Source organism: Chroicocephalus ridibundus, chromosome Z (genome assembly GCF_963924245.1).
Source record: "Chroicocephalus ridibundus chromosome Z, bChrRid1.1, whole genome shotgun sequence".
In the NCBI taxonomy this organism is placed as follows: Eukaryota; Metazoa; Chordata; class Aves; order Charadriiformes; family Laridae; genus Chroicocephalus; species Chroicocephalus ridibundus.
Genome location: NC_086316.1, coordinates 45,836,441 through 45,863,695, shown reverse-complemented (window position 1 = coordinate 45,863,695; position 27,255 = coordinate 45,836,441). Strand labels below are relative to the sequence as shown.

Genomic DNA, 27,255 nt, shown 5'->3' with positions numbered 1-27,255 from the left:
CCCAGTAGTTTGGGTTTTTAAACTGGGTCATACATAGGGTACACACACAGGCCCACATTTTGGAAGCATGACTTTGGCACCACATGTTCTGATACCAATTTTGCTGTTACATCAAGGTAAAACTTCCATTAAGTTGGACAGCCATTAAATATTCTTTGTCGTAGGGAATTAAAGAAATCTAAGTTTTTATGATACAAGATCAACAAAGTGAGGAGGGGAAAAACTTATTTAAATGACCTTAGGCTCAGTAAAGATAGCACATTGCTCTTCCTGCCAAGACAAAACAGGATATACTCTTGTATGGCTAAAAAAGGAAGATGTTCCCAGCAGAATGATTACTTAAGCGTGAATCAGCAGTACTTCAACAGCCTGTCAATAGGATTCTCTATCATAGAAGTTACTAAAGTAAAAATCAAAGTTCCCCTCTTCCTTTTATGTTGCATTAAGTCATTTGTTGTTCAAATTAATGGGTTCTATGAAAATTGATGCTCTCACCTAATAAATGAGTACCAGCAATACAGCATTTCAGCTCTGCAAAAGAGCAAGTTATATTCCTATTCCAGGTTATCTTTAGTGTCTAAAGCCAGTCACAGCATGTCTTTGAATCTTCAGCTCAAGTTATACAACTCCTTCCCCACTTGCCACTTAACATGTAAAGGTGAGACTGGGGTGCCTATCAGTTTACAGGACTTGATAGTATTTATCTCCTTTAGGAATTGTTTGGCTTACTACAGGATCGAGGTGCCCCCTGAGATGTTAAAACCAAATAAGTTAAAAGTAGGGAGCACATTTAACTGAGGAGCAGAGTGCCCCTGTTATATTAATTGTATCGGTTCTGTGGTGTCTCAGGAAACAACTGGTACCAATAATCCCCTACATCACACACTGCAGAAGTTAAATGAATTACAGAGAGCAAAGAGAAAGTGTACTCGAGAAAAAAAGGCGATTTTTTTTGGTGAAGGCAAGGGAATTCAACTCCAATAATACAGTTCACTTACCTACCTTTGTCACAGACTTAACATCTGACCTTAGAGTGTTTAAGAAATTTAGCTGCTTCTCTAAAACGGTGGAAGGAACTTTGCAACTGAAAATAAATTTACCAAGACTTTACCAACACTGTGCTCTACAGCAGCCTTTGGAGTTGAGCTTCATGTTTCTTAAGTGAATGTAGCCCTTAGGAGATAGGCACCAAGTTGAACAGGAGACCAAACCCAGAAGTGAGCCAACAGCCCAGTAGAAATACCATTAGTGATCATATAATGAGACTGAATTCTCTGTGTTTATATGGACAATATATAAGCAGGTTTCACTCTGTTCTTTCCATTTTTTTTTTATTTGTATCATCTTGCAATCTCAATGTTTCTTCTAATTTTTTATCACTGTGCTATAGATAATATTTGTGACTATACTGCACACAAATACAAATGTTATGCATAGCTACATTTTCACGTTTTCATTTTGTTTCAGATCTTCTGTGTAAAATTCTGTCTCCTCTTCATCATGAACTCTATTTTAAGTGATTCAAGACAAAAAAGTAGTCCATGCTAACAATAAAATCATAGGCACCATTTTCCCATCAGTGACTTACCCTAAAATGTATTTTTTACACACCTTCAGTTGAGACAGAAAATCATAGCTAGACGAGATGATCAGGAGGCCAAAGTCACTTTCAATTTTGCCTTTCTTGTTCACCAGGGTTTTTTCATACTATAATTCTAAAACGTTTTATGCTTTTCCCCCTTTCTCTGGTAAGATTGCCTCAGAAGAGATGCAGCGTTGTTTTTTGTTTTGTTTTGTTTTGTTTTTTACGTTAGTATTATTTTAGTCATTATTTCTTTTTCCACACTGAAAATCAGAAACCAATTAACAAGTACCCCTCTACTGTCCTTTATGCCTGCTGCAAACACCATTCCCCAAAAGAATTTTCCCCAAAGCCCTTTTTTATTATTGGCAGCTTCTTCTTCCATGAGGGAATTCTATTATTGTAACATGTTTAAGTCCAAGTGTCTTTGTGAGAGATAGATGTTGTGTTGATTTGCTGCAGAAGCTGAGCACAGACTAAAAATTACCTTGTAACACTGTGCTTGTTAGTGAAATCACAGCACACTAAGAAACGAACGCTCAGAATGAAACTTGATTTTACAAAAACAAACTATTTTTTTATTTGGGATGCTATGAGAATAGAAACATATGCTCCATTATGAGAAGGCATTGCTTTTTTATTCATACAGCAATTGGTTGTGTCTATACTGTTTAGATCCCTGAATTGCCCTCACCGTAAAACTAATATCAGAGCGATATATGTATTGCATCTGAGCAAGAGAAAATGCATAATCACATTCTTGTATTACTTTTAACATTCATATACCTTACAGCGTACGTCTAGTCACTAATAAACTTAGAACTTGTGCTGCTTTAATGTCTAATAATCTATTTTACATGGGTGACATTAAAACAGTGGAAATTTGGAAGTAATTTATTCAGTAAGTTAAGCTGGGTTCAGGCCAGGGACAGAAAGGATGTGGTGCCTCTTGAATCCATATGCAAAGGTTGTAATCCATACATCAGAAATCTTTGTGTATGGAGTGATCCTCTTTCTCTGATCATCTGGGCTGTGTCTGAGTTTCGAGTCTGCTCATGAAATCCAAACAGGTCATTAATACAATAAGCCACTGAGCCCTTTTTGGAGCTGTCTGAAACCCCCTTGGTCGATTTGTCTCCACAAGAAATCCAATTCAGCTGTTCTCCACCATGACAACACACACTCCCCTCCAGCACAATCAAAAAGGCATAACCCAACACCTACGTCAGTATTGTTGAACCCAGACCTTCACACACGCTGAGATGACTGGGGTCTTCCCAGTCAATTGTGTTCTCTTTTGGATTGGCTGTCTTCTGCCAGAGACGAAGTGGTGTATCAATGTGGTGCTGATGTTTAAGGGCTGATCCTGCATTCCATTTCATCAGCTAATGCCAGTACATTACTTCAGAAGCCAATAATATTTGACACATCATGTATTTTGCCTTTTCTGCATTCCACATTCCGAGGTACATTTCTCTTCTTGTGATGGCAAGCAGCCTCCACAGACCTTTCCAAATTGCTCTTAGGTCACCAAGTATGTTTCAGCATAAACATTACCCAGAACCTTTTCTGAATCAGACTTCCCCATCCATCCTTGAAGCATTAAGAAGGCATTCAAACATATTTCCTTGATACCATTTGGCTCACTGCAGATTTTTGCTGTGTTTTGAGCACACTATTGACTGCATTAAATAACCTCATAATCACATTTAAAGGCTTAGTGATCTAGTGCCACCAATGTACTAAAATATATGATAACAAATGCAGTCAGCATTTTCCATACCATATGCTTGTAAATGTTATTCTGCAGGGAACCAATTAAAACTATGGAAAATTTGGAACACAGACATATGGAACAAAACAAAGCAACTTATCTTGTCACCATGGTGCTTGCTCAGTACATCGATTAGGGAATGGTGATATTATAGGACAAACAAATGCCACTTTAATTAAAGTGTGCTGAAAGGCAATATACAGTAGCAATCTAAAACATTCATTTTTGCTGTGCTGATGTCAGTTTTCCTTCTAATGAGATAGAACAGGTAAAATACACTTCTGTAAAAACAAAAAATCTGTAAATGGTCCTATTTAAAAAAATGTAACATTAGTCCTAATTTATTGAAAAATTTTCTCTTTTAACATTCAATGATAAAAATGTAGGAAACTGAAATGGAGTGTTTGGGTTCCAGGGAAAACATTTAAAATACTGCTAACAATATAAGATTTTTCAGGAAAAAAATAAGCTTAGAGCAGGGACCTATTTCGTAAATGTCTTTCTATGAAAACATAGTGCATCAGGGAAAACACTGAATCTGATACTTGTATTTGTCCAGTGCAACTGACAATGGAAAAACAGTAAAAGCACTGGAAGAAATACTAATCACTTTGAAAAATATCCTCCAGAGGAAGCAAAAAGTTATCAGAAGGTGGAATCATGATTATCTTCTACACCTGGGGCAAGCTGGGCAAGATCTATAGGAGGAAATATACTCAAATATGCATTTCCCATTCCTTCTTGCACATCAGAGTTCAGCACTGCAATAGTTAAAGCCCCACAGTGCTCTCTTCCCCACCCCCCAAAATAAGAATCTAGAGGTTACATGTTTTGGGTAAGACTCCTGCCTTATTACTCTTGTATACTGTCAATGCCACCTTGAACTGACATACAGATGGTGACACTGCAAACAATATTTACAGTGATGGTTTTTATAGCCCCTCTGAACAACAGCTCCATTTCACAATCTTTTGTCTTCACGTAGAACATACGTGTACCGGAGCCAATGTTTTAAATTTAATGCACTAGGACAATTGGTACAGAAAAAAAAAAAAGAAGGAACAAATTATGTTAATTCTGCTGGCCAGCACAGTAATGTTCTAGCACAGCCAAGATCCCTCAAGAACCACAATACAATAAACACATCCTTCTCACACAGAGCTATGTAGCCAGATTGTCACTGTAGCTACCAAAAAAAACCCCACCTTGAACAAAGGTGAACAAATAAATAGTCTACTGAGTGCACAGACAGACTTTATCTGGCACAGTAGTGCAGTTTCATCTCATAAAAGACAAGTTATACGGAGAAGAACCATAGAAATAGAGAGTATATAGTATTAAAGACGATCTTCATGGTCAGCATATCAACTATTGCTCTAAAAGTATGGAAAATAATAGAAAAAAAATCATTTAAGGTGTAATTACAAAGTAAGTTGAAGCAGTGTTTCTATTTTAAAGCTATAAAAAATATTTTTTAAAGATATGTTATGCCATTCATTTCTGTTTAAAAATTTGGTAAGCATTAACAGAATATAAGAATAAAGAACACACTTAGAAGAGATTTTTTTTTTGTTTAAGGTTTGGCACAGTTTCATCCACGTTGACTAAGGTTTTCACAATGTATTATTTGAAATTTTATTAAGCAGGAGGAAACAGTAGATATAAATTGACAAATGCACATACGAAGAGACACTAACAACTGATTAAGTAAGACATCGTCTTCAACGATAGCTTTGCTGAATCCTCTCAGTTAACACCAAAATGGGCAATTCATCATTCCTGGCAAATCTGCTGCCCTAGCCATTTCAAAAGATAAAGATATTTTAGAAAAAAATACAGTAATGACAAACAAAATAAATTACATCAATATTTCAACTTTACCGTTCAATTGACAGATCAACAATATCTTCTAGCTTTATGCTTAACACACTATGATGTATTTTTAATCTATGGAGAACACTGATAACTGCATCCTCCCCGACATGAGGGAAAAACCCTTGATTTTCCTCAGCAATCAAGCTCTTGTTTTCAACTGAAGAGCACACTGCTAGGAAAAGCAGAACCAATTGATTTCTCTGTCTGCTGCAGTTAAGAACAAAGGGTCCAATGGTAAGGAGAGATACGTTAGCTAGCAAAGGACAATCTGCTTCCTCTCAGGCTAATACCTTACTTCCACTGAATCACAGAGCTCTAAACTTGCTCAAAGTGATTCTAAAGGTAAAAAAATCCAAGAGCACAACATCCCTCCTTGCACAGAGAGAAGTTCTTAAATCTCTGGGCATGGGGGGAAAAAACCTGAACCAACCAACAACAAAAAAACCCCACCCCAAACCCCCAAACCTAAGTACATAAAAGGGACTTAGGCAAGCCAAAATAATCTGATGCACAAGACTGATCACAGCAGCCAGACCCACACTTTTCTACCAGTAAAATCTGCGAACACTGGTGGGGCATTTAGAATTTGCTTCTAGTTAAACCCTACCTCAGTGACTAGTGACACAACACACTCCATCACACGGACATTCAGTCTGTGACAATTCGACAACTTCTGTGTTTCCAGCTGTGAGAATGCTACAACACACAAACTAGAATTCCACTGTATTCAAGATGTTCAAAGTGTTAAAAAAAGGGATTCATCACCCTTGGAGATACTGACAAGCATCCAATTAAACACTTTTCAGAACAGGAACAGCGGTAACATTAGAAACAGGTAATGATTTCATGGCTTTCAGTGTAAGGTCACTCTCCGTTCCCAATCTGACGTTTCTTTAGCATATTATTTCTTAGTTAACTGCATAAATCTCAGCACATCAGAGGACTACTACACAGTATTTTATGTAATAAAAGCATTTTGCACAGAAAGAACAAGAGGAAAAATGTGTAGCTTTCTTTCCCTTATACGGCAAGCATGTGTTGGCCTTCTACTGCTGCTGAAAGGATACCTGTTCAACATTAATGGAATTAGGAAAGTCTGTTAAAAATAAACATGGCATAATTCTTCCCTTTCTTTTACCAGCTAAATAGAACAATATTTTTTCTCAGGATCAGTCAAAGAGGATAAGGTATAATGGCAACATATTTACACGCAGTTGTATTTGAACATGCAATCTCTGGCCCCAGGTGGGAGTTTATACATATAAATACCAACATATACTTGCCACTCCTGAATAAAAAAGCGCACCAGGTCTTAAAAGAAAATACTGACTTGAAAGAGATTTGAGATATTCCACTACGTGATTACTCAAACAGATTAGTAAGCCATTTATATTTATACAAGGACCAACCCGCAGAGGCTTTGTGATTTGAGTCACAGGCCCAGCAATAGATGAGAAGCAAATTTTGAGAATGAGGTCTCTACTTATAAAAATAGACTGTTATGGCTATCAGGAGATCCATGTCCACTTGCTGAAGTCACATGAATATTGCATTCCTGTGATTTTAAAACCAGACATACAAATACACTGTAATGATTTCCGTCAACTGGGGATGCTAATAATTACGGTAGTTATCACAATTAGCATCAAAATAGAAAGTTCAATGTGTGATTAATTTTTTTCTTTAAAAACAGTATATAAGATACATAGGTAGCAACATATATACATGTTTTAATAAGACTATGAGACAAAATATCTATTTTGTTATGAAGGGGATATTGTGAAGCATTTGGGCTATGCAACATGCTTAACATTAGCAAGAAAACCTGTAGTTTTTCCTCTGCTGACATTCAGTCTGTGAAATCAATTAATGTGATACAAAATGGTAGTTGTGCTTAACAATAAGAGGAAACTCAAAATGCCATTTAAAAATGCATGACATGGGGAAAGTTTGCAATACAGTTAAATGAAATCTACAAGTAACTGCTCCTCATGAACGGAATTCTCTTTTCAGGAATGCTTCAGCATAGAAAACAACATTCAGAGAATGTAGTAGAAAATATTTAAATAGCAAAATCTCTTAATATATAACTCCTCAGAAAAAAATTACAATCAGATTTGGAAGTCTGAATACATTACAAATAGCAGGACACAAAGACAAGTATCATCCCTGCCTAAGCACTTCCTTCATCCGTCATGGCTAAACGATACAAATAATATGACAGTCAGTACCCAAAAATTAAACTAGCAAAGGCTCAGCATAAACATTCAGAAAGCCAAAGAGGAAAAAAAAAAAAAAAAAAAGAAAAAAGAAAAAAGAAAAAAGGCAAGACATTTCAGAAATTCTGTCCAAAGGAAACAGAGCAGTACAGTATGGTTCCCAGATACGAAATATCATTGTTCCCAGATACTAAAGTGCCTTTTTAATGCTATGTAAGTGCAACTGATTCTCCAAATACCACCGATCTGACATTAGTACCAACTACAGCTCAAACTGAACCTCAAATTAAAGTTGCAGAAAGAGCACAAAGCTTAGCAGCTTTCTCAAGCAGCATTAGTATATTTCTCCTATTTCCTCCAAAATACCTTTGGTCTTGCCACAGAGTGCTGAGCTGTGCCAGTGCTACTTACTTGATTTCTTATTATTGATCTTGGTAAAGATACTTTGCCCTTTCTTCAAACTTTACTGTACAAATTGTAATTTAGCCAAGCTCCCATCTCCAAATTCCCAAAATTATTGACTTTTCACTCCTAAACGTCTTTCCCATTTTAAAAAATTACTATATTTTATGTTTTTGAGGATTTACATATTTCTATTAAAAAAAAACCTAAATTTTTACATCTGTGATGCGATGAGGTTACAGTAACCTCTATGGAGCACAGTTTTATTTTACCATCAAAAGGTAAGACTCTTAAAGTACAGATGCAAAACTGCCTACAGGTATGGACACTTTACATGTCAGGCGTTGGTGTGTGCACGTACATATTCATCTACGCATGATGGCTATGTTCAGCAGGACAGAGTATCTGCATATCCCCCTATTTAATAACCTCTTATTTAAGAACAACTACTGTGTAAGTTTGTAAGGCTTTAAATATGAGGAATACCTGTTTAAGAATTAATGCTCCACATAGAAGTTGTTCACAAGCAGAGAGAGATCCTGTTTTCCATCCCCACCTCAGAGATTGTATGGCCAGTCCTTTGCATGTTTGCTCCAGTTCTCCTCACTACCAGCACTGCAGAAACAGAACTAGTTAACCCCAACTCTTTTCCCACCCTTCTACTGGTTTCCTGGTACAGCAGCTATGAGGGCCTGAGGACCGGGATAAAAAAGGTATCACACCTGACTTACTGAGCACATTTACCTTACAGACTACCACTAGCTAAAAAGAACACATCACACTGATGTTCTGTGTCTTCCTTTTTCTCCCCACTGATAGCAAGTCCAATTCTAGGATTTGGCACTAATTTCTGTAATTAAAGGGCAGATGATAAAGAACTAAAATCAGACTTGTTGATGTACTTGCAAGAGATGTGTTTTAAGAGATAGAGACTAGACAGCTTTTGTATTAGATGCTGGATGACAGACCACCCTGTCAAAAATAGAAATAACATTGTGGCTTAGCATGGCCTTCTTCAGAACGAATAGAAAAACCTTTCTTCTCACACACCATTCCGCAACAGAAGCTACAAGCACCAAAGAGGAGAGGGATGGGAAAACCCACCTCTCTGTGACTGGAAACACCCCACTAATTCCAACTGACATTTGGTCCCCTTGATTTACACGGCTCTCTGGCCTCCCCGTACAACTATTAAATCTATACAGGTGTTTTTATATGGGCTTGCCAAGAAAAAGACCTAGTTACTAAAGCTCAGTGGGTTTGAGCTATTTTAAACTTTATGCATGTTGATTTACATTAATTAAATGCCCTCAGAAACATTTGCAATTATGTAAAGTTGGGCCCCTGAAATTAATATCTCTCTAACAATAGTAACTAAAAATTGCAGACAGAGAATGTAAGCATAGGGAAAGAAGGAAGTTTTCAAGACTCAAGTCAAGTTTTCAAGTTTATTTAGATTCTTGACAGAACCAGGAACCAAGTAGGAGACTTCCGCATTCAATACATAATATCTTTCATATTATCATTCTACCTCCCACTCTTCTCTTTTTTGGTTTGTTTATTTTTTTTTGTTTTTTTGTGTTTTATTTTTTGTGTAGTTTTCACTCCCTGGCCTTGACCCTGTCTCACTCACCAATCATTTCATATAAAGTTCCATGATTTCCAGGAAGCTATCCCTAACTTTAAAGTGTCAGACCATAATCTTGTTCAAAATAAAATAGTATCCAGTGTTAATGCACAGGGATAGAATGGGCCTTGCAAGTACCCAAGTATTCTGTAAGGATGCAGAGAGTGCAAAAAAAATTCCCTTGCCCTGCCTGTTACCTGTTCTTATAGGCTTTTGCTTATTTTTCTTATTACAGCAGTGGTTTCTAACTCTCAGTGCACACAACATGCTCTTCTATCACCTATCAATCTAACTCACATAAAATTATCACAAAAATGGGTTGCTTTCTAAACATTCAGAAATGTGTTAAGGGGTTCTCAAAACAAATACAATGGCGTGTTACGCTTCCACAAAAAAAAAAAAAAGAAGCATATTTGAATTAGAAAGCATGCCACGCCTTAGCTTCTGTAGACTGTCAGAGATGAATAGCCCACTGTGAGGGCTAAATCTTTTTAACTTGAAGATAAATGATCTCTCAGCTATAGCTGTGTACAGTGTCGGTGACATCCAGTCACCTGTTCTGTTTACTGCAGCTGTGGATTCTGCTGGGATCTCTGGGGGACGGAGCTTAGCCTCTCTTTCCTGTTAAAAATGACAGTTAGTTGACTTGAAATGCTTTCTCAAGAACCTGCGATGCTCTGAAAGTATCTCTCAATGAGACACTTACTAATATCCAGCCTTGAAAATACACATAAGAGCATGCCAAATTATGACTACATGGAAGAACAGATCTCTTTTAGGTTTTGTAGAAAAGCCTGCAAAAATTTGTTTACCATATTTCTTTTAGTTTCAAAGGAAGAATTAAGATCTCTTCATATGTCATAGAATCATAGATTCCTAGAATATCTCAAGTTGGAAGGGACCCATAAGGATCATTGCGTCCAACTTCCTGCACCTCGCAGGACTACCTAAAACTAAACCATATGACTAAGAGTGTCGACCAGACGCTCCTTGAACTCTGACAGTGTGGTGCCATGACCACTTCCCTGGGGAGCCTGTTCCAGTGACCGACCACCCTCTCAGTGAAGAACCTTTTCCTAATGTCCCATTTGAACTCCCCCTGATGCAGCTTCTCTTCATTCCATTTCCTCGTGTCCTGTTGCTGGTCACGGGAGAGAGGAGATCAGCACCTCCCCCTCCACTGCCCCCCTTGAGGAAGCTGTAGACTGTGATGAGATCACCCCTCAGCCTTCTCTTCTCCAAGCTGAGCAATCCAAGTGACCTTAGCTGGTCTTTAGAAGTCTTGCCCTTGGGGTCTTCAAATTAAAGAGAAAATAGATCATTAAGAGTACTTTACTTCTCAAACAGTTTTTGTCAGAAAGGCAAAAGCTATAGCATGAAATAGGGGCATAAGGAAAGTCTAGTTTCCCCTTTCTTTAGTTATGTAGATTTATCTAAGAGAACAGTATTTCTAATACCTATGAAAGATGCCAACCAGACCAGACTTATTCAGTTAGGTCTCCGCTCCTGTCACCTCAGGAGTTTTCTTGCACATGTCAATAATTCCGAGAAGAAGCCTCCCTAGAGATGAGTGGGACATACAACACACTGCACCCCCTGGCACCACCTGAGCTTGACACCAGTCATACTTTTTGGGAGATGCTCTACAGCATCCATACCAGTGCACGTACGTGCATGTGCATGCACAAAACACAGGCGGCATCCCCCCGCTGGTTCAGTGGGATTTCAGAAGTCGCCTCGCACTGCAGTCAGGTGTAGAACTCTGCCCAAGGGCTCCCTAGTCCATTAACCCACTTACAGAGAGAGGATTTGTGTTTCTCTCTGTGCGTGCGAGTGACAGAGGGTGCAAGCGCACAAGCAAGTGAACTAGATTGAAGTTGTAATTTAATAATATGGGCTAAGCGAAAACTGGTACAGCTGGGATGTCAGGTTGGACAGCCACAGTCGTTACACCTTCCTTCTAGTGTCCTCTATCTTGGCTTCTTTTCTTTTGCTAACATATATGCTCTCTACCTAAAGGATCTATGTAGTCACTTTGGAAACATTAAAATCAAACCTGTACTTTGAAGCGAGTCACATGTTCTCACAATGCAATAAATCTGTAACAGAAGTTTTCAGGTGCCTGAGAGAGATGTTCTCACCTTACAGTGCTTGGAGTGCAATCTATTATATCACCTTTTAAGCTTTCAAATTAGACAGAACATGTCAGATTACTACCCCAGCTTAACTTCTGCTATTGTACCACTGGGTTGCTGCCTCAGCTCAAAACAATGCTATGAAATAGTGCTGGGTTTTTCCTGCTTTCTGCCATAATCCTAGCATCTCTTAAGCAGAATTCCTTGTCTCTCGATTACGCATAAGCTTCATTTGTATAACCACTTCTCATTTATGGAAGCAAAGAGTACATTCTGCTCTTACAGACTTAGGTTAATTCAATATCAGTAATTATTATCTGTTTGGGAGAGAAGCAGCTAGATTATAATCACTACTTAATATGGCAACTAACTAGGTTGTTTTTTCTACAACATCATCAAACAGCACCAATCGAAGCTGTGAAAAACTGAAATGTGCAAAGAATTGAAATGAGTATCTACCTAGCTTAAAAAGTAAGTGATTAAGCACTCAGTTAACAACAGAGGATACATGTAATTAAGCTAGAAAAATTTAGAATGTCATTTCATATCTCGTTTAGCATTCTTGCTTATTTTCCAGTGCAGGAAAATACAAAGAGAAATAACCTCAGAGTCAGACAGGATGAACTGTCTGGTTGTGTAGCAATGGACAGCATGTCGTTAGGCAGCACAGAAAATGGCAGTTCATAGACAATCATAAGCCAAAAGGCTAATATAACCTAAACTACACAGAACCAACCTGTACCTCATTGGCTGGCACAGAAGGAAATGACAAACTGCAATATTACAAGCACTCGTGGAGAACCACAAAGTACACTACAAAGGGCTGAAACAGCTGAAATTTACTGAGAGACTATACCCATTTCGCACAGTTTGGTATGTACGCCCCCACTCCTAAAAGCCACATGTCAATATTATGGCTCTGACTATCAAATATCCCACTGGCAGGAAAGGAGAGAAAGCAGGAGGAGGAAAAAGGAAAAAGAAAATATCTTAAATATATAAATAAAGATCTCATTCCTTTCCCCTCTTTGGAAGCTGCAAAGTTGAGGAGAAAAGGAAATATGAAGGTAAGTTCATCTGCTTATTGCTGTCTGCATTAAAAGAGAGCATTTTTATATTTAGTGTTCCATTTTAGCACACTGAAACCAGTCTCTTCTGTGTTTCTCAGTATAAACATAAACTAATGCTACCAGAATTGGCATTACTGTATTTTCACCACGGTAACACAAAGCAGAACTTGAATTCGCAACCTAATAGAAAAGTTGCAAGGCATTTGACAGCAAGAATACAATCTCAAATAAATTCTACAAGATGACTGGTTAAAAAAAAAAAACCTGAAAGTTTTCTCAAGCAATGATTTCTGCCACCATAGACAATTAGGCAAAGAGACACATTCAAATTATTTTATATGGGGGCAGATATGGAAGACAGAAATGGCATATAAACTGTTTCCATAACTAGTAAGCCATACGCTTTAACTTGCTCAAGAAACAAGATCAGAGTGCACACAGAATCATAGAATGGTTCGGGTTGGAAAGGACCTTAGACATCATCTAGTTCCAACCCCCCTGCCCTGGGCAGGGACACCTCCCACTAGACCAGGCTGCTCAAAGCCCCATCCAGCCTGGCCTTGAACACTTCCAGGGATGGGGCATCCACAACCTCCCTGGGCAGCCTGTTCCAGTGCCTCACCACCCTCACAGTAAAGAATTTCTTCCTGATATCTAATCTAAACCTACCCTCTTCCATTTCGAAGCCATTACCCCTCGTCCTATCACTACATGCCCTTGTAAAAAGCCCCTTTCCAGCTTTCTTCAGTCAAGCAGGTTTCACAGTCTTGATACTTACCTAAACTTAATTAAAAATATTTCTTTACATCAGTTCATTTTCTCTATCAGCTGCAATTTGTGTTTTATTTAGAATCTGTAAATAAATTATCTTTTCAGCCTGTGAGATTGTAACCAGCCCAATTCTCACACAGTGATGGGGAAGGGGGGCGGGGGGAGGGCGGTTAAGTTGATGGCTGGTTTGGTTTGGTTGCTTGTTGTTTTAAATGAAGGCTCAACACTTTGCTATTGAGACAGGGTCATACGAACAAGTATTGCACAAACTTTACAAAACAGATCAACCAAAAAACTTCAGACTCGGCCTTAGAAATCCCTCTTCCACTGTGCAAACGCTGCCAGTTGAAAACTGTGCAATGATTTTGGGAGGTGAACAAATAGCTGCTAAGATTAGATCACTTAACTCATTTTCACATGCAATCTAAAACAAGATACGAGTCCATGTCTCTGGAGATGAAAGACTAGAACTCCGATCTGCACCACCCTCTCCTCCCTGGAATGAATACTTTAATGCACAGTTACGCCACACTTCCAAAGAATAAACGAAGCCACTGCTTTTGCTTATTCTTCCTAAGACTGACAATGGGGAAGTTCTAGTGTGCATCAAATTCTCAATGGTGGGAAAAAATTCCACAGAGTAGCATGGAACTGTTTTTATATGAGTTTATGTAGCAAACCTCTCGAAATATGCACAAAGCAAAGAATTGTATAAAGCCATCCCACACCTCTTCCTCTCATATACAAAACAACGTTTATGTAAAAAATAGCCAAGATGCATAATTTTTAAGCTGGCTGCAGCAACTGCTCAGTTTATCTATCATTAGCCTCTACAGTTCCACTGTATCACAGAGAGATAAATGCACACATTTCCCGGAGGGGCAGCAGAGAGGAAGGATGCAATCCCTTACCACAGACTACGCCTCAATGATACAAACCCCTCACAAATTGAATGAGTAATTCATTTTGAAGGAAAAAAATAATAAACCTGTTATTCAGGTAAACTTGAATTACAGCATTTTTGCTAGTGAAAAAATTACCACAGCTATTATCTCAACTAAGTCAAGAGAAAGGACAGCTAAGTCCATCTTCGCAAAAAGGGGAAATTTTCCTTGTTTTCAGCACTAAAGTTCTTTTGATTGAATGGGTTTTGATTGATTTTATGCTTGCTGAATTAAAAGACCAAAAACTCAAAGCAACAGAGAAATGAATCCAAAAACAGACAGAGGCTTGAAGTGAAAGAGCGGTTTTAAAATCATATCTGGTCTTTTAACTTGATAAGACTATTCACTTCAAACATGTAAACCATGTAGGAAGCAGTCAGGCTGACTTTTACAAGATTTCACACAGACATAAACCTCTTAAATGCACAGGTACCTCACGTAAAGCCACTTGCCCTTCTGAGTAGTGTGAATACTCAGGATACAGTCTTGAAGAGATTTATCTGTAAGAAAACTAGGTAAACATACGTGAAACTTCTACGGACTGCAAACATGCATCATCAAAAATAGTAGTATACTTTTCCAGCAAGTTAACCTATCACTGCACTCCATCTGACTCAGCGGTAATCTAGCCAGGCCTGCAAATGACTTTCAGCGTTGAAACCTTTGTTAAGTAAAATAAAGGCTGCTGAATCAGTCAACTGATCATTTGCCAACTGTCTATATTTAGGAGAAACTGTCCCTCCAAGTGTTTGAAAGTTTACGATTTATCACTGCTTCACAAAGAGTCAAATACATTCCAAATGGAGCAATTCTGCTTCCCTTAGGAAAAAAAAAAAAAAAAAAAAAAAACAAAAACAAAAACCAGAAAATCTCAAAAGTTCCTTTCTTTCCTCCAGTCACACTGACTGCAGAAGAGCATACAAGGTTCACCAAGCAGAATATGCCTTTCTCTGTCAGCACACCAGCTAGACTCTGTGTCTCCACTTACTTCCCTGAGTTATGAAAGCATGGTAGTATCTGAAGCAACAACTTGGAAGTTTACTGCTCTGGCACGGGGGTTGCACTAGATGATCTCCAGAGGTCCCTTCCAACCACTACAATTCTGTGATTTTTCTTCCCTACCAACTCATCTTCACACAGCATTTTTTAATCACTATGGTACAAGAGCAAGAAAGTATACATTAAGTGTAATAGTTCTTGTGCTCTGTACCACAATGTAACGCAGTAAGATCAACTGTCGTGGTCTGGGTTGGGCTGGCCACTAAACAAACGACAGATGCTCTCTTTAACCTCTCTCCCTTCCCAGAGAAGAGAGAAAGAATAAGAGAGACTTACGGGTTGAAAAGAAAACAGAAATTACTTTAATGAATATTAATAATAAAAAGAAAAGATAGTAATATCAATAAGAAAATAATGAAATACATACAAAACCATATCCAGCTCCCAGGATGATGATCACATCACTGGCCAGCACAGGGAAAGTCCCAGACTGGACTCAGTGATGGACGGGAACTGGATTATCGATCTGGATTCACAAATGCACAGATTGGGATCAAAGGCAGACAAACAGACAGAGTCCTCCTCAGACACCGGCCATTGAAGGAGACTGACCCCTTTGATCCCTCAGCTTTTATACTGAGCATGATGCAGACAGGATGGAACACCCCTGGGTGACAGGATGGGTCAGTTTTGGGTCACCTGTCCTGTCTGCTCCTCCCCGCAGGTGCGACCCCTCTGTGCTCTTCCACTTCTGACCCTCCAATGTGGTACATAACACAGGGAGCTGACCTTGGGTATTGCAGCAATAAGTATAAGCAGGAGCCACTCTGCATACCATTCCTTGGTATTAACTATAAACCCTGCACATTATCTGCTAAAAACAGACTCTGACTGAAAAATACACTGTTAATTTCAGAGAGTTAGAAGAGGCTTAACTGAAAAGTAAAATTACAGAAAAGAAACTTGGTTCTATTCTACCTCAAACCAGGACATGAGATTAACCATTAGGGAAAAAGTCACTTCAGCATGATGGTCTGTCACTTAAACACAGGCTGGTTCAGTGGCTAACTTAGTTAATTAGCGTCAGGCACTGCATACACAGAGAACTAAACCAGAATCAAAACTGTGTCAATTACAAAAAGACATATACACAATTATTGCTATCAAAATACACCAAAATCAAAATTTCCTAAGCAGTGCTAAACAGGTAAATCATGTCACTAATACTGCAAAATCTCACTGTGCTCTAGACAGAAGCTGACGTAAGGAGGCTTAAGACTAATAAATTGAGGCTAGAAGGGAACATACAAAAGCAGGTTATGACTGTGCAAGATGGAACTGGGCCAGTGCATTAGGTCTATTAGGTCTATTACACATTATTCAGTTACTGTCAAATGATACAGTAAACAAGGAAAGAGAACTATCTGACATCATCCAGACGTCATCGTTTTCTGAAATGTTCCTAACCTTTTCACTGTTTGTCCTCTGTCCGTACTGCACTGCAATCTATTTTGTATCTCATTAGAACAAGTGATATCAGTCCAGTTTTAAGGACCTGTGTAACTGTTGCTGGCTCTCTTCCTTGGAGAAAAAGAATACAACAGGAATGTTATCAAGTCATTTAAACTCTGTGCCTTATCTCCCTCTGGACTCCAAGGTGGCAAGTGGGACTTCGGTTCTGCTCCGGTCCTGCCCCTAAGATCCCACATCTTCTCCCAGCCTCCCTGGCACAATCTCACCATACACTCCAACTCAGCATGGCTAAAGCTGAGCTTTTACTGCACCTCTCTCTCACAGGGACATATATAACAGATATATAGGGATCAACAAAATATCCCACCCATTGCTCCAGCCCATAATCTTGGCATCATGTGCAGTTTAAACGCACACATACTGCCTACTGCAAAGTCCCACAGGTTTTTTTTCCTCATCGACCTCTCTTATTTACCCTCAGACCTAACACTCCAGCTATCATTACCTGATGGTTTAATCACATAAATGTTATTTGACTTCAGCAGAGGTAACCAGGCAGTTTCCAGAACCACGCTGCAGAAAACCTTCCCCTAGTCTGTGGCTCTGACCCTGCCATATTGGCTTCGACCACCGAAGCCTCTCTCTCCTGGCTCCCCTTGCTCCAACACATTAAGTAGAATTCCTACACAACATTTTGTAACCTTTTCAAACCTTCCTCTGCTTCATGTGTCATCTCCTATTCAATAATGAAATGCTAACTTTTGTCTTCAGCCAGTCAATAGCAGAGGAACGGAAAGAGAAATCAAATGTTTCCAAACCACCCCACCTTCCTTTTCCTAACTCCTACTCAAAGCTATCCTTTCCCAAAACACTAACAAATAGGTTAGGATACATAAATGTTATTGCACCTACCTATATACCACCCTACTACTACTTTGGATACATCTGCTTCCTCCTATATTTTTTCCAACTTACTTTATGGACAATTTCTGTAAAATAGGGATTGAACAGATTTTTTATGATGTGTTTGCATAGATACTAGCACAACAGCATCCCCGTCAATACCACAGTACCACACTTGAATAATAGTACGGGTAGCAAATTGATGTATACTGCACCGAAATGCCTTTGGAATTTGTTTCTGTATAGAACAATGAACAAAGTATGTCAGCTACGCATGCAATGATTCAAGACCCAAAAAGTTATTCGGGATAGCATTTGGCTTAATCTTGATTAATCTGATATACTTCACCTCCTCCAATGGAAAATTCACCAAGATGTACTTTATTCTCCCATTTTCACTCTTTTTTTTTTGTGAAAAAGGAGAAAGTATCACTGCACCAGAGCTTGATGAAAGGCAAGGTATGTAGGCTATCATTTAAAAATGTTATTTCTGTCCTTCAAACCCAAGAAAATCCATGGGTGAAAAGCATTTTTAATTCTCAGCTTCTGCTATTTGTTTGTAGTCTTTAGTGGAACTGTAAAAGGCTATTAAATCACCCAATATACTTTCCTTAACACTGTAGGGGTTTTTTTTTAAAGTATTTTTACATATGTTCATCCACTTCAGGTTTTATTTTCGTTTGCTTTTATGGAGGGACTTCTCCTCCTTCCTCTGGGAGACTACTCTCCTAGCTAAAAGACCTCGTTTCAGGAAATAATCTCTTATTATTAAGCCTCTGCTGACCATTTTGCAGTTTCTTCTTTATACCTGTGTACATGAATGAATGATTCCTTCTTTGCATTGCTTTTCGTACCCCATACATCCAGATTGCTCTCACGTCTCAGCTCAGCAGTAATTTAATCAAGTTCATTTTTATTTCCTTGGAAATCAATTCTTTAAATCATTTTGTTATGATTCTCTTAATTCTTCCTCCAGTTTAGAAATATTTTGGTTATATGGTACCCAAAACAGAAGGAAGCATTCCACTTGAAATTGCATAATGATAATGAAAAAGAGACAGTCTCAGTCTGTAGGACTTAACCCTCCCTAATAAAGATGTGTATGTGTGTGTATATACATACAAAGGCTTATCACTGCCTTACTACAGGATATGAAGACTGTATCCCAAAATTACGTATTTTAACACTTGTATCACCCTACAAGCATGTCTTATTTGCGTTACAGTGACACTTCCCTCTCCATCTTTCATGCTCTCAGATTTTTCTCCTCATATTGAATGTATATTTGGAATTACTCTTCAGTAGAGTTTCCCAAAACATTTTTCTAATAATTTCATTTATCTCTGTAAGCCCTTTAATATTCCTGTATATGCTCAGCATGGGTCACAACCATTCTTTGTTTAAATATTTATCCCAGATTTATGTTAGCACAATGTTACTCTTCTTTCCACATTACCAATGAACCCTGACTCTGAAGATCCTGCTGCAGAGTACATCGTTTCTTCTGACGGATTTAAGGGACAAGAGGTTAATCAGCTGCAAGACTCTGATTCTGCAACATTTTTAGGTGTATGTACAATTTAACTTATACATGTGAGTTTTCCGACTGAAGTCAATACCATTACTCATACTCTTAATTCTGTACATACTGTAAGTGCCCTGCTAAATGGAGCCAGGTCCCCTGTGTGCTGCTGCATTAACGCAAAGAAGATACATGAGAGGCTAAGACTTGATTCCTTGTCTTAATGCTTGAAAGTTTTTTTTATCCCTCTGCTTGGAGAAGCTCAGCAATTTCCAGGAAAATAACTTCTGCTTCACTTCTGTAATGTCTTTCACTTCCCATAAAGCCACTACTTTATTCCAGCTAAATCAAATATTATTTTCAAAGTAACCACTGCCTATCAATGATAACAAAACTCCAGATAGGCAAATAATAGGCAAAATGAATAAACACGTAAGTGACTCAGCTTGTTTTTAAACTGCGGTCAGATAAATCTGCCCAAGTCATGCCATCATCACTAACTTTTCTTTGAACTTCTTTGCCTCAGAAACAAGCAGAACATTCGTTTTTCATATCTATCAAAGCAATGCCTTGGAAGCCTTTTTTTTGCAATTCTCAAGGGCATCTCTGTGGTCAAGGCCTGGCCCTCACTCTGGAAAATGTCCAGTCAGGCAGTCCAGTTTTATTCTGGGCACATATGTCTGGGGCCATAATTCCCTACCTGCCCAGTCCATTACACCCACAACCAGGTGTAACATTGGTCCAGCATTATAGTCTCTTTTCTTACGGCAGCAAAGCATTAAAAGAACTTGAAGTTTTAGGGTGGTCTGGGGTTTCTTCCAAATGCTGTTAACTGCTGAAGATGACACAGCATTTCGAAAGATTGTTCCCCCAGCTAATCTGCTATTCTCTGCAGAGGGAGGACCATCTTTCAATTGCCAGTTTGAAGCAGTTCACTGCAGTATGTGGATATCTCAGTATCATCTGCACATTAAGCCCTTTCCAAGGCTCATTCCGTCCTCTTTGACTTCCCTGAAGCCAGCATATGAAGCATTAGGCTCTCCATTAAGCACAGACCTAAGGCCAGGGAAAAAGTACTGGCTGGCAGCCATTGTCTCAGCACCTCTCATGGGGAATTCTGACTACTGTATAGTTATTTATTTATTTATTAATTCTTGCAGCTTCTTTTTTGACAGACTCCCTTGATTTAACTTCTCACAATCATTCAGCTTCACTGCAAACAGTCTGAAGCACATGAGATTACTCGAAAAATACCAAACTTAACTACATCATGCAGCACGCAGTACTTCACATCAGAGAATTAAAGAAGTAATTTCTGAATTTTTACTTCTCTATTTAGTTGCCTTTAACATTTGCTAATAATTCTGATAATGATTTCGGTTACAACACTGAAGGCTTAAACTTTTGATTTATTTTTCTAATTAAATTATACAAAATTATGTATTGACATCAGTCACTCTTCTCCCACTTGAGAGCTTAGCTGTGCCTGAAAAGAGTCCAACCGAGAGAGAGACAGACTGAATTGCCACTGAACATATCGATAACATAATATACTGGGGAACAGACAGCAAGGTTTTCTGAAGTATGACATTTTTGTACAAAATCTTTTAAAGTTCTTTGAATAATTCAACAAGCATGCAGAGGAGAAACTAATCGATGCATTGTACTTGGGTCTCCAAAAATATTATTGAAAAGTTTCCTAGAGGCTAGTAAAGAAACCAAATCACCAAAAAAAATGGTGTGTAATCCTCTCATGGTATAATAAAGAACTAAAAGTTAGGAAACAAAGGACAGGAACAAATGGTCGGACTTCACAACGAAGGAAAAAATCTGTGAAGATATGTGCTGGAATAGCTGCTGTTCTTCATAGCCATGAATAATAAATAAAATTACTTCCAGTAGGACAGGCAGGCAAATAATGAGGTGACAAAAGCTGCATACAACACCAGATTATTCAGGAGAGTCAAATCTAAAACTGCCTACAAGAGCTGCAGAAAGGACTCATGGCACTGAGGCTCTAGGTAATAAAATAGTAAATGGAAATGAGGGCCAAGAAGTGCAGACTAGAGAAAATGTGAAGAAACAACCTCACCTCCATTTTTAAATTATATTTAGGCAGCATACGCAGTCAGACAGGTTTTAAAATGGGTATTACTAAGCAGAAAAAACATCAGGCATTCATTTTAAATGATACTCTGAAAGCATCAGAAAAATGCTTTCTGACAGTAAAACAGACTAAGTATGAACAGAATAAGTAAGTGGAACACCAAGAACTCTTAAGAAAATGGAAAAAAACTGGAATGTTGTTATACTGCTGTCAAAGTCTTTTATGCACTCATGCCTTAAATATGGCAGGCAGTTCTGGGCTCAACTTCCAAAGGGTTAATACAATTATAAAATCTTCAGAGAGAGGCCATAAGGATGGTAAGAGTGACAGAATAGTGCTCAAGTAAGAAGGGGAAATAGAAAACTTTAGCTTGGAAATGTTTGGGAGAAGAGAATGGGGATAAAGTAATACTCAACTTACATCACAGAGAAAGTGAACAAAAAAATACTCCTTCAAGGTATGAGAACTGTGGAGCACCCTTTAAAATTGTCGGGCAGATGGTTTAAAGTAAACAAATAGGGATATTGCCCCACTCACACAGAGCACACGGTAAAATTGTAGAACTCGCTGTCTCTGGGATTTGGTGGAAGTCAAAGCATAAGTTGATTTAAAAAACAAACAAACAAAAAACAGACACAAATTGAAAACGTAGACAAATGTATGGAAGACGGCTCTAGCTGTGGCTAACATAGTAGTTCAGATACACATTTTGACCTAAGCTTTCAACACTTGATGAGCAGACCTGTATATTCTACTGCTTATAATCCTCCCTTAGCCAAGACAGAAGGCTGGTTTAGAAGGACCTTTGGTCTCATCTCACCTATTCTCACATTATTACTGGACTGAGGAAAAACTGGAAAAAAACCTGCAGGACTGTACTGTAAGTGCCAAAAAATGTCCGTACGGCATCTCTTATATTCTGCCATGTTTTGCTTACTAACTTTCCCCCCCTCCCCTTGGTTTTACATAGATTATACATAACAATTTTAAAAATCAGTACTAAAAAAATAACTGAGAATGTTCTATGACTACTTGACAAGTCACAACACCAAAATTCATTTTTCTTAAAGAAAGAATAGCCTAATGGAGACTTTATTAATAGATAATGCTCAGGGAATTTTCCTCTCCAAAAATCAATGACCGTACAGAATACAAAAGTCTTAGAAAACAAAAGATGTGCAAGTCCTTTGTGTGGTATACTCCAAGGCTAGAATTTTTTCCATGTGGAAAAACAGCTTTGATTAATGTTGTGGCTGGAGCCAGACCCAAATGAATGATGAAGCACTTGCAGTAATAGGTTATCCTGCACAGTCTGGAGCAATTGTTCTTCTGGAACTATTGTTCATGCGTAAAGAAAATTTTCCTTTACTCATGCTGAGTAGTACTCATGCAGTCAGTGCACTGTGATCGGTTTAACCTAACAAGATTACCTAAGGTGTGAAAAGACCAGCATCATCAGGCCTCTGAGATACAACTGTAGGCTTTAACATCTTCCACAGATACGGCTGAGGTAGCACAGCAACACACAGCAGCTCACTAGTTCTGAGCTGTTCACCCATTTACCCAGGCAGCTTTACCTTACATCATCGGCAAACCAAACACAGCCCCTTGTTTGCCCTCAACTCAGTCTATGGCTACCTTGCATCGGCAGAGAAAGATTCTCCACAAAAGGCTTGACCAAGCTGGAAGGAAAAAACATCTTCAGCCTTCGGTGTTGCAGAATGCAAATCTTCAGTTACTCTGGATTACCTTTTTCAGGCTACTGTGATACAAAGTAAATTGGCAAATTGAAGTCAACCTATCAGATTTATAAACCTCTTCTGTACCAAATAGGCCAGTGCTCAGATGCTGGTTGTCTGGACATGCTCAGCTGACATAACCACACCACGAAACATCACATCAGAAAGACGCTTCCCCCGCAATACTCCTGTAGAGGAGACTTTTCCAAAACATGCATTTTTCTCCCACAGTTCAAAGTTCCCACAGAGAAGTCTGCATTTCTTCTGAAAACCAACACTGCAGGAACAAGAAGGGCTACTGTTCAGCTGCTGTGCTCCCCATTTCATCTAAATTAAAGAAATAATATTATCTATTATCTGTGGGCATCTTCAGATTATAGTTTTCCAGACAACTCCTTTCTGATTATCAACAGCTATTCAGAAAGATTAATGCAGTATTTGCTTTTAGTAGTAAAATTAAGTTGTTCTTTCTGCTTGACATTTACTAACGGTGCAGAGGGGACCGCTATCGTAACATAGTTAATGTCTATTAAGTAAAACGACCTTTGATGTACTCGAGCAGGAAACTTGTCAAAACCAAATCTCCAGTTCATATGTTGCAATATATGAAATGCTGATGTGAAAATACATTAAGTATTTGTAACTGCGCTATGCAGTATCTTTTAAGAGGGCTACCAAAGTTTATACTTTTTACATGAAAATACAAGGGAAATGCTTTACAAACTCCTAAAAATACATAGTAAAACAACTTAGCTGGCATGTGACCAAGATGACACACCTCATGTTTACCCTTAACATTTGCCAATACAGTTAAATATTAAGGGAGTAACCAAGGGATTCATTTTCTCTTCTATTTTGCCAGTCCTCTAAAAAAATGCCTTAATTCTCTGATTTCCAAAATATGCATGACAACTAAAGTTGGTATAACAAACCATCCTTTACAAATCATTACATATAGAGAATGATGACCATCAGAGAAAGAGGATCTTGGTTTTATGATTGCTCACCCTCCAGAGATTCATAACAGGTCTATGAAACTGGGAGGGCCCTACGTTTCTAACCATCAACAATGAAGTTTACATTTAGTTATCTACAGCAACTCTCTAAAGGGTGGGGAGGGATCCCTGCAAGCACGTAGATCCCCAGTGCCAAAAAATACAGGGCAAAATTAGCAGCGATGGGATTTTTTTTTTTACTAACCCATTATTAGTCCTATAATTGAACACATTTCTTACAGCTGAGATAACTAGCAGGAGTGCAGGCTGCCCATGAAAGGCAATAACTGTAAAACCAAGCTTTGCACAAAAAATCAACACTCATGATTGGAAACAAGCTGGCCTAAGGCCATCCTGGTCTTAAAAACACCCTACTTTTGCACTGCACATATGGGGGAAAAAAGCACGCACTATTTGGGGCCAGATTATCAGTCACTGTCGACAAAATAAATGCACTGCAGTTTCAGCACAGCCCTACCAACAGAGTCATTTGAGAACAGGACCTATATATCTCTGCGATTCCTAACACCATATTAACTACTTAAAGCAGACAAGACACAGTTATGGGGCTGGTCCTTCATCACCTTTGCATATTCCTCAGTTATTTTAAGTCTTGCTTATGCAAACTTATCCCTTACTCCTAGTGACATTTAGACTACAGAAATGTCAGTTTTTCAGTGACTTCTGGTGTATCTTTTTTCCACATTCACCTACGCAACTTGATGCATCCCAAAGTCTCTACGAGCATGCAAATAATCCCAAAACGGCACGCTGCCACCCCCCCCGCCACACACACACACACGCACACACACACGCCCGTCAAGTACGGGTTCGCGTATTCGCAACGCAGAGCATTATTCAGCAATAACCAGAGGGCAGCAAGGCGTGAGAAGGAAACGCACCCACCAAACGACGCCCCAGCCCAGGCGGAGGTCACAAGCCCCATCCTCTCCCCACCGCCCGACCCTGCTGACCCACGCCGAGCGCCGCCGCGCTGCTTGAGAGGCTCCGAGAAGTTTTGGGGAGCACTGGTGGGTGCTGCACCCGGAGATGCGCGGGGGTGGGGAGTGGGGGTGACTGTCATTAACGGCAAGTCGGGCGAAGTTTCGGCGCCCGCCGTGACTCACCAGCTTGGACTGGGCGCGCTGCAGGAACTCCTCCATGGCGCCGCAGGACGGAGGGACGGACGGCAGGACCGCCGCGCTCCCCCGCTGTCCCCCGCGCTGCCCGCACCGGAGCGCGGCCCCGCCCCGCTCCGCCCCGCTCCGCTCCGCCGCGGGCGGTGACGTCAGGCCGTGCCGCAAGGGCCGGCGCGCTGCCCCGCGGAGGGGCGCGGAGGGGAGGGAGGGGCGAGGTCCGCGGCGGGCGGACAGGCAGCTGCCTCCGGCCCTCCCGCGGAGCGGGATGTCGCTCCCCGCTGTTCCGCGCACCCCGGCGGACCCTGACAAAGGTTGGGTTGGTTCTGTGTCAATAACGCGTGTCCCCGATGCCGGGCGCTCTGAGACCCGTCTCTGGGTCTCGCAGCAACAGGTAGAAGCTGGTGGCTGCTGCGGGTCCTTAAGGCAAGGGTTTCTCAGTTTTCGGTTTTACGGGTGGCAGAACTGGACAACGCAAAGCCTGAGGGCATCGGGGTCAGAGGCAAGGAGCATTTCAGGGTCCCCTTTTACCATGGTGGCACAAGCTCTGGAGGGAACCCAGCAGACCCAGTCGAGGCTCCAGAAACCCTGTGCTCTACTTCAGCCTAGGATCCCACAGTCACATTTCATACATGCTCAACTGAACAATGCACAAAGGAGCATCCTAGCATAACCTCCACTTCATAGAGAAATAAAAGTGAACTGTGGAAGAGTTGGTGTTCCTGTCCACGACTGTAGAAGTCAATGGAAGGTCATGCAATGAGTATAGGGTAAACCAGGATATAAACTGCAGAATTCATAGCTTCTCCAATGCTCTTACACCACTAGTATTCACCAGTGTGTTTCCTTTGCCCACTATAAATAACTAACCTGAATAGTACAGATTTATTATTCCAATCAAGTTGTGGCTCACTGAGGAGTTAGCAATGGCTAATTATTAATAAATTCAGTGCTATGAGATCTGGGATTTTTTTCTCTTGTGTACTATTTTACAGCTCATTGAAGATATTACTGTAAAAGCTAAAAGCTCTTGCCTCCTTATTAACAAACCTCTTCTTATGAGTGTAATTCGTTCCCATTTGATTTGTTACTTCTTTCATGATATCTTGCAGATCCTATTACTGAGTTGCCTGTCATAATCGATCTGCTCTACCTAGTCATATGTTCCTGTTCCAAAGTGTTCTGGGGAACAGAAAAAAAAAACCTAATCTGTATCATAACCATTTAAAGCTGAAAGGTAAATCTTCATTAAAATATTTGAGTGGACTGAAGCACTGTGCAAATGACGTGAAGCAAAGTATTTTAAATGACAGTGTTCTACAGAAAAAAATTGAATTCTGCTACATTTACTGGAACATTTCTTCTTCTGAAACACATTAGTGTGTTTCAGAAATCTATCTTAATTTGGATTTTCCCATTATTCTACAGAAAAATAGGTCTCTTGCACAGCGTATTCCCATACTTTAACATTGAAACAGAAGTATTGCAATACAGGAATTGCTGTGTAATTTGAGATGCAGAGTTGAGGTCTACTCAAAATGTTTTGCCAAGTAAGAAATCAATGTGATCTTGCAAAAAATGAAGTAAAGTGTATATTTCCCTTCAGCAAAGTCTGCAAAACAAGGTAAAAAAAAAAAATTCCAGCTTGCTACAGCAGCTAAACTGACGTTTAGGAAACTGGTGCTTAAAGGCATAATTCTTGCTGCATACATATTATAAAAAAAAATAAAAGTCAGAAGGCAGACTCTGGACAGCAAATAGTTGGAGAATAAAAGCTGAATTTGCTAAACAGGCAGCAAAGTTGTGTTCTGATGCCTGATACCAATAAGCACACTTACGCCCATATATTTTATGTAAAGTGTTTTGACTGATTACTTCCTTGTACATCCAGCGAATAGGTGTCCATACGTGATTATGAGCATAGTCAGTAAATATACCCTTACGCTGTAATTTCCGAGTGGTCTTCCACTGAACTCAGAAGA

At 39.4% G+C, this 27,255-nt stretch overlaps 1 protein-coding gene across 4 annotated transcripts in view; it reads right to left on the bottom strand.

Moving 5' to 3' along the window:
- Positions 1–25,385, bottom strand: part of PRUNE2 (prune homolog 2 with BCH domain) — a 146,766-nt gene extending 121,381 nt beyond the window's left edge. For all 4 annotated transcript variants that reach the window (XM_063319587.1, XM_063319589.1, XM_063319588.1 and 1 more), the window contains exon 1: positions 25,265–25,385. In XM_063319587.1, the coding sequence (XP_063175657.1) occupies positions 25,265–25,300 (36 nt within the window). In that variant the 5' untranslated portion in view covers positions 25,301–25,385. The remainder of the gene's footprint in view (positions 1–25,264) is intronic.
- Positions 25,386–27,255: the final 1,870 nt, after the last annotated feature.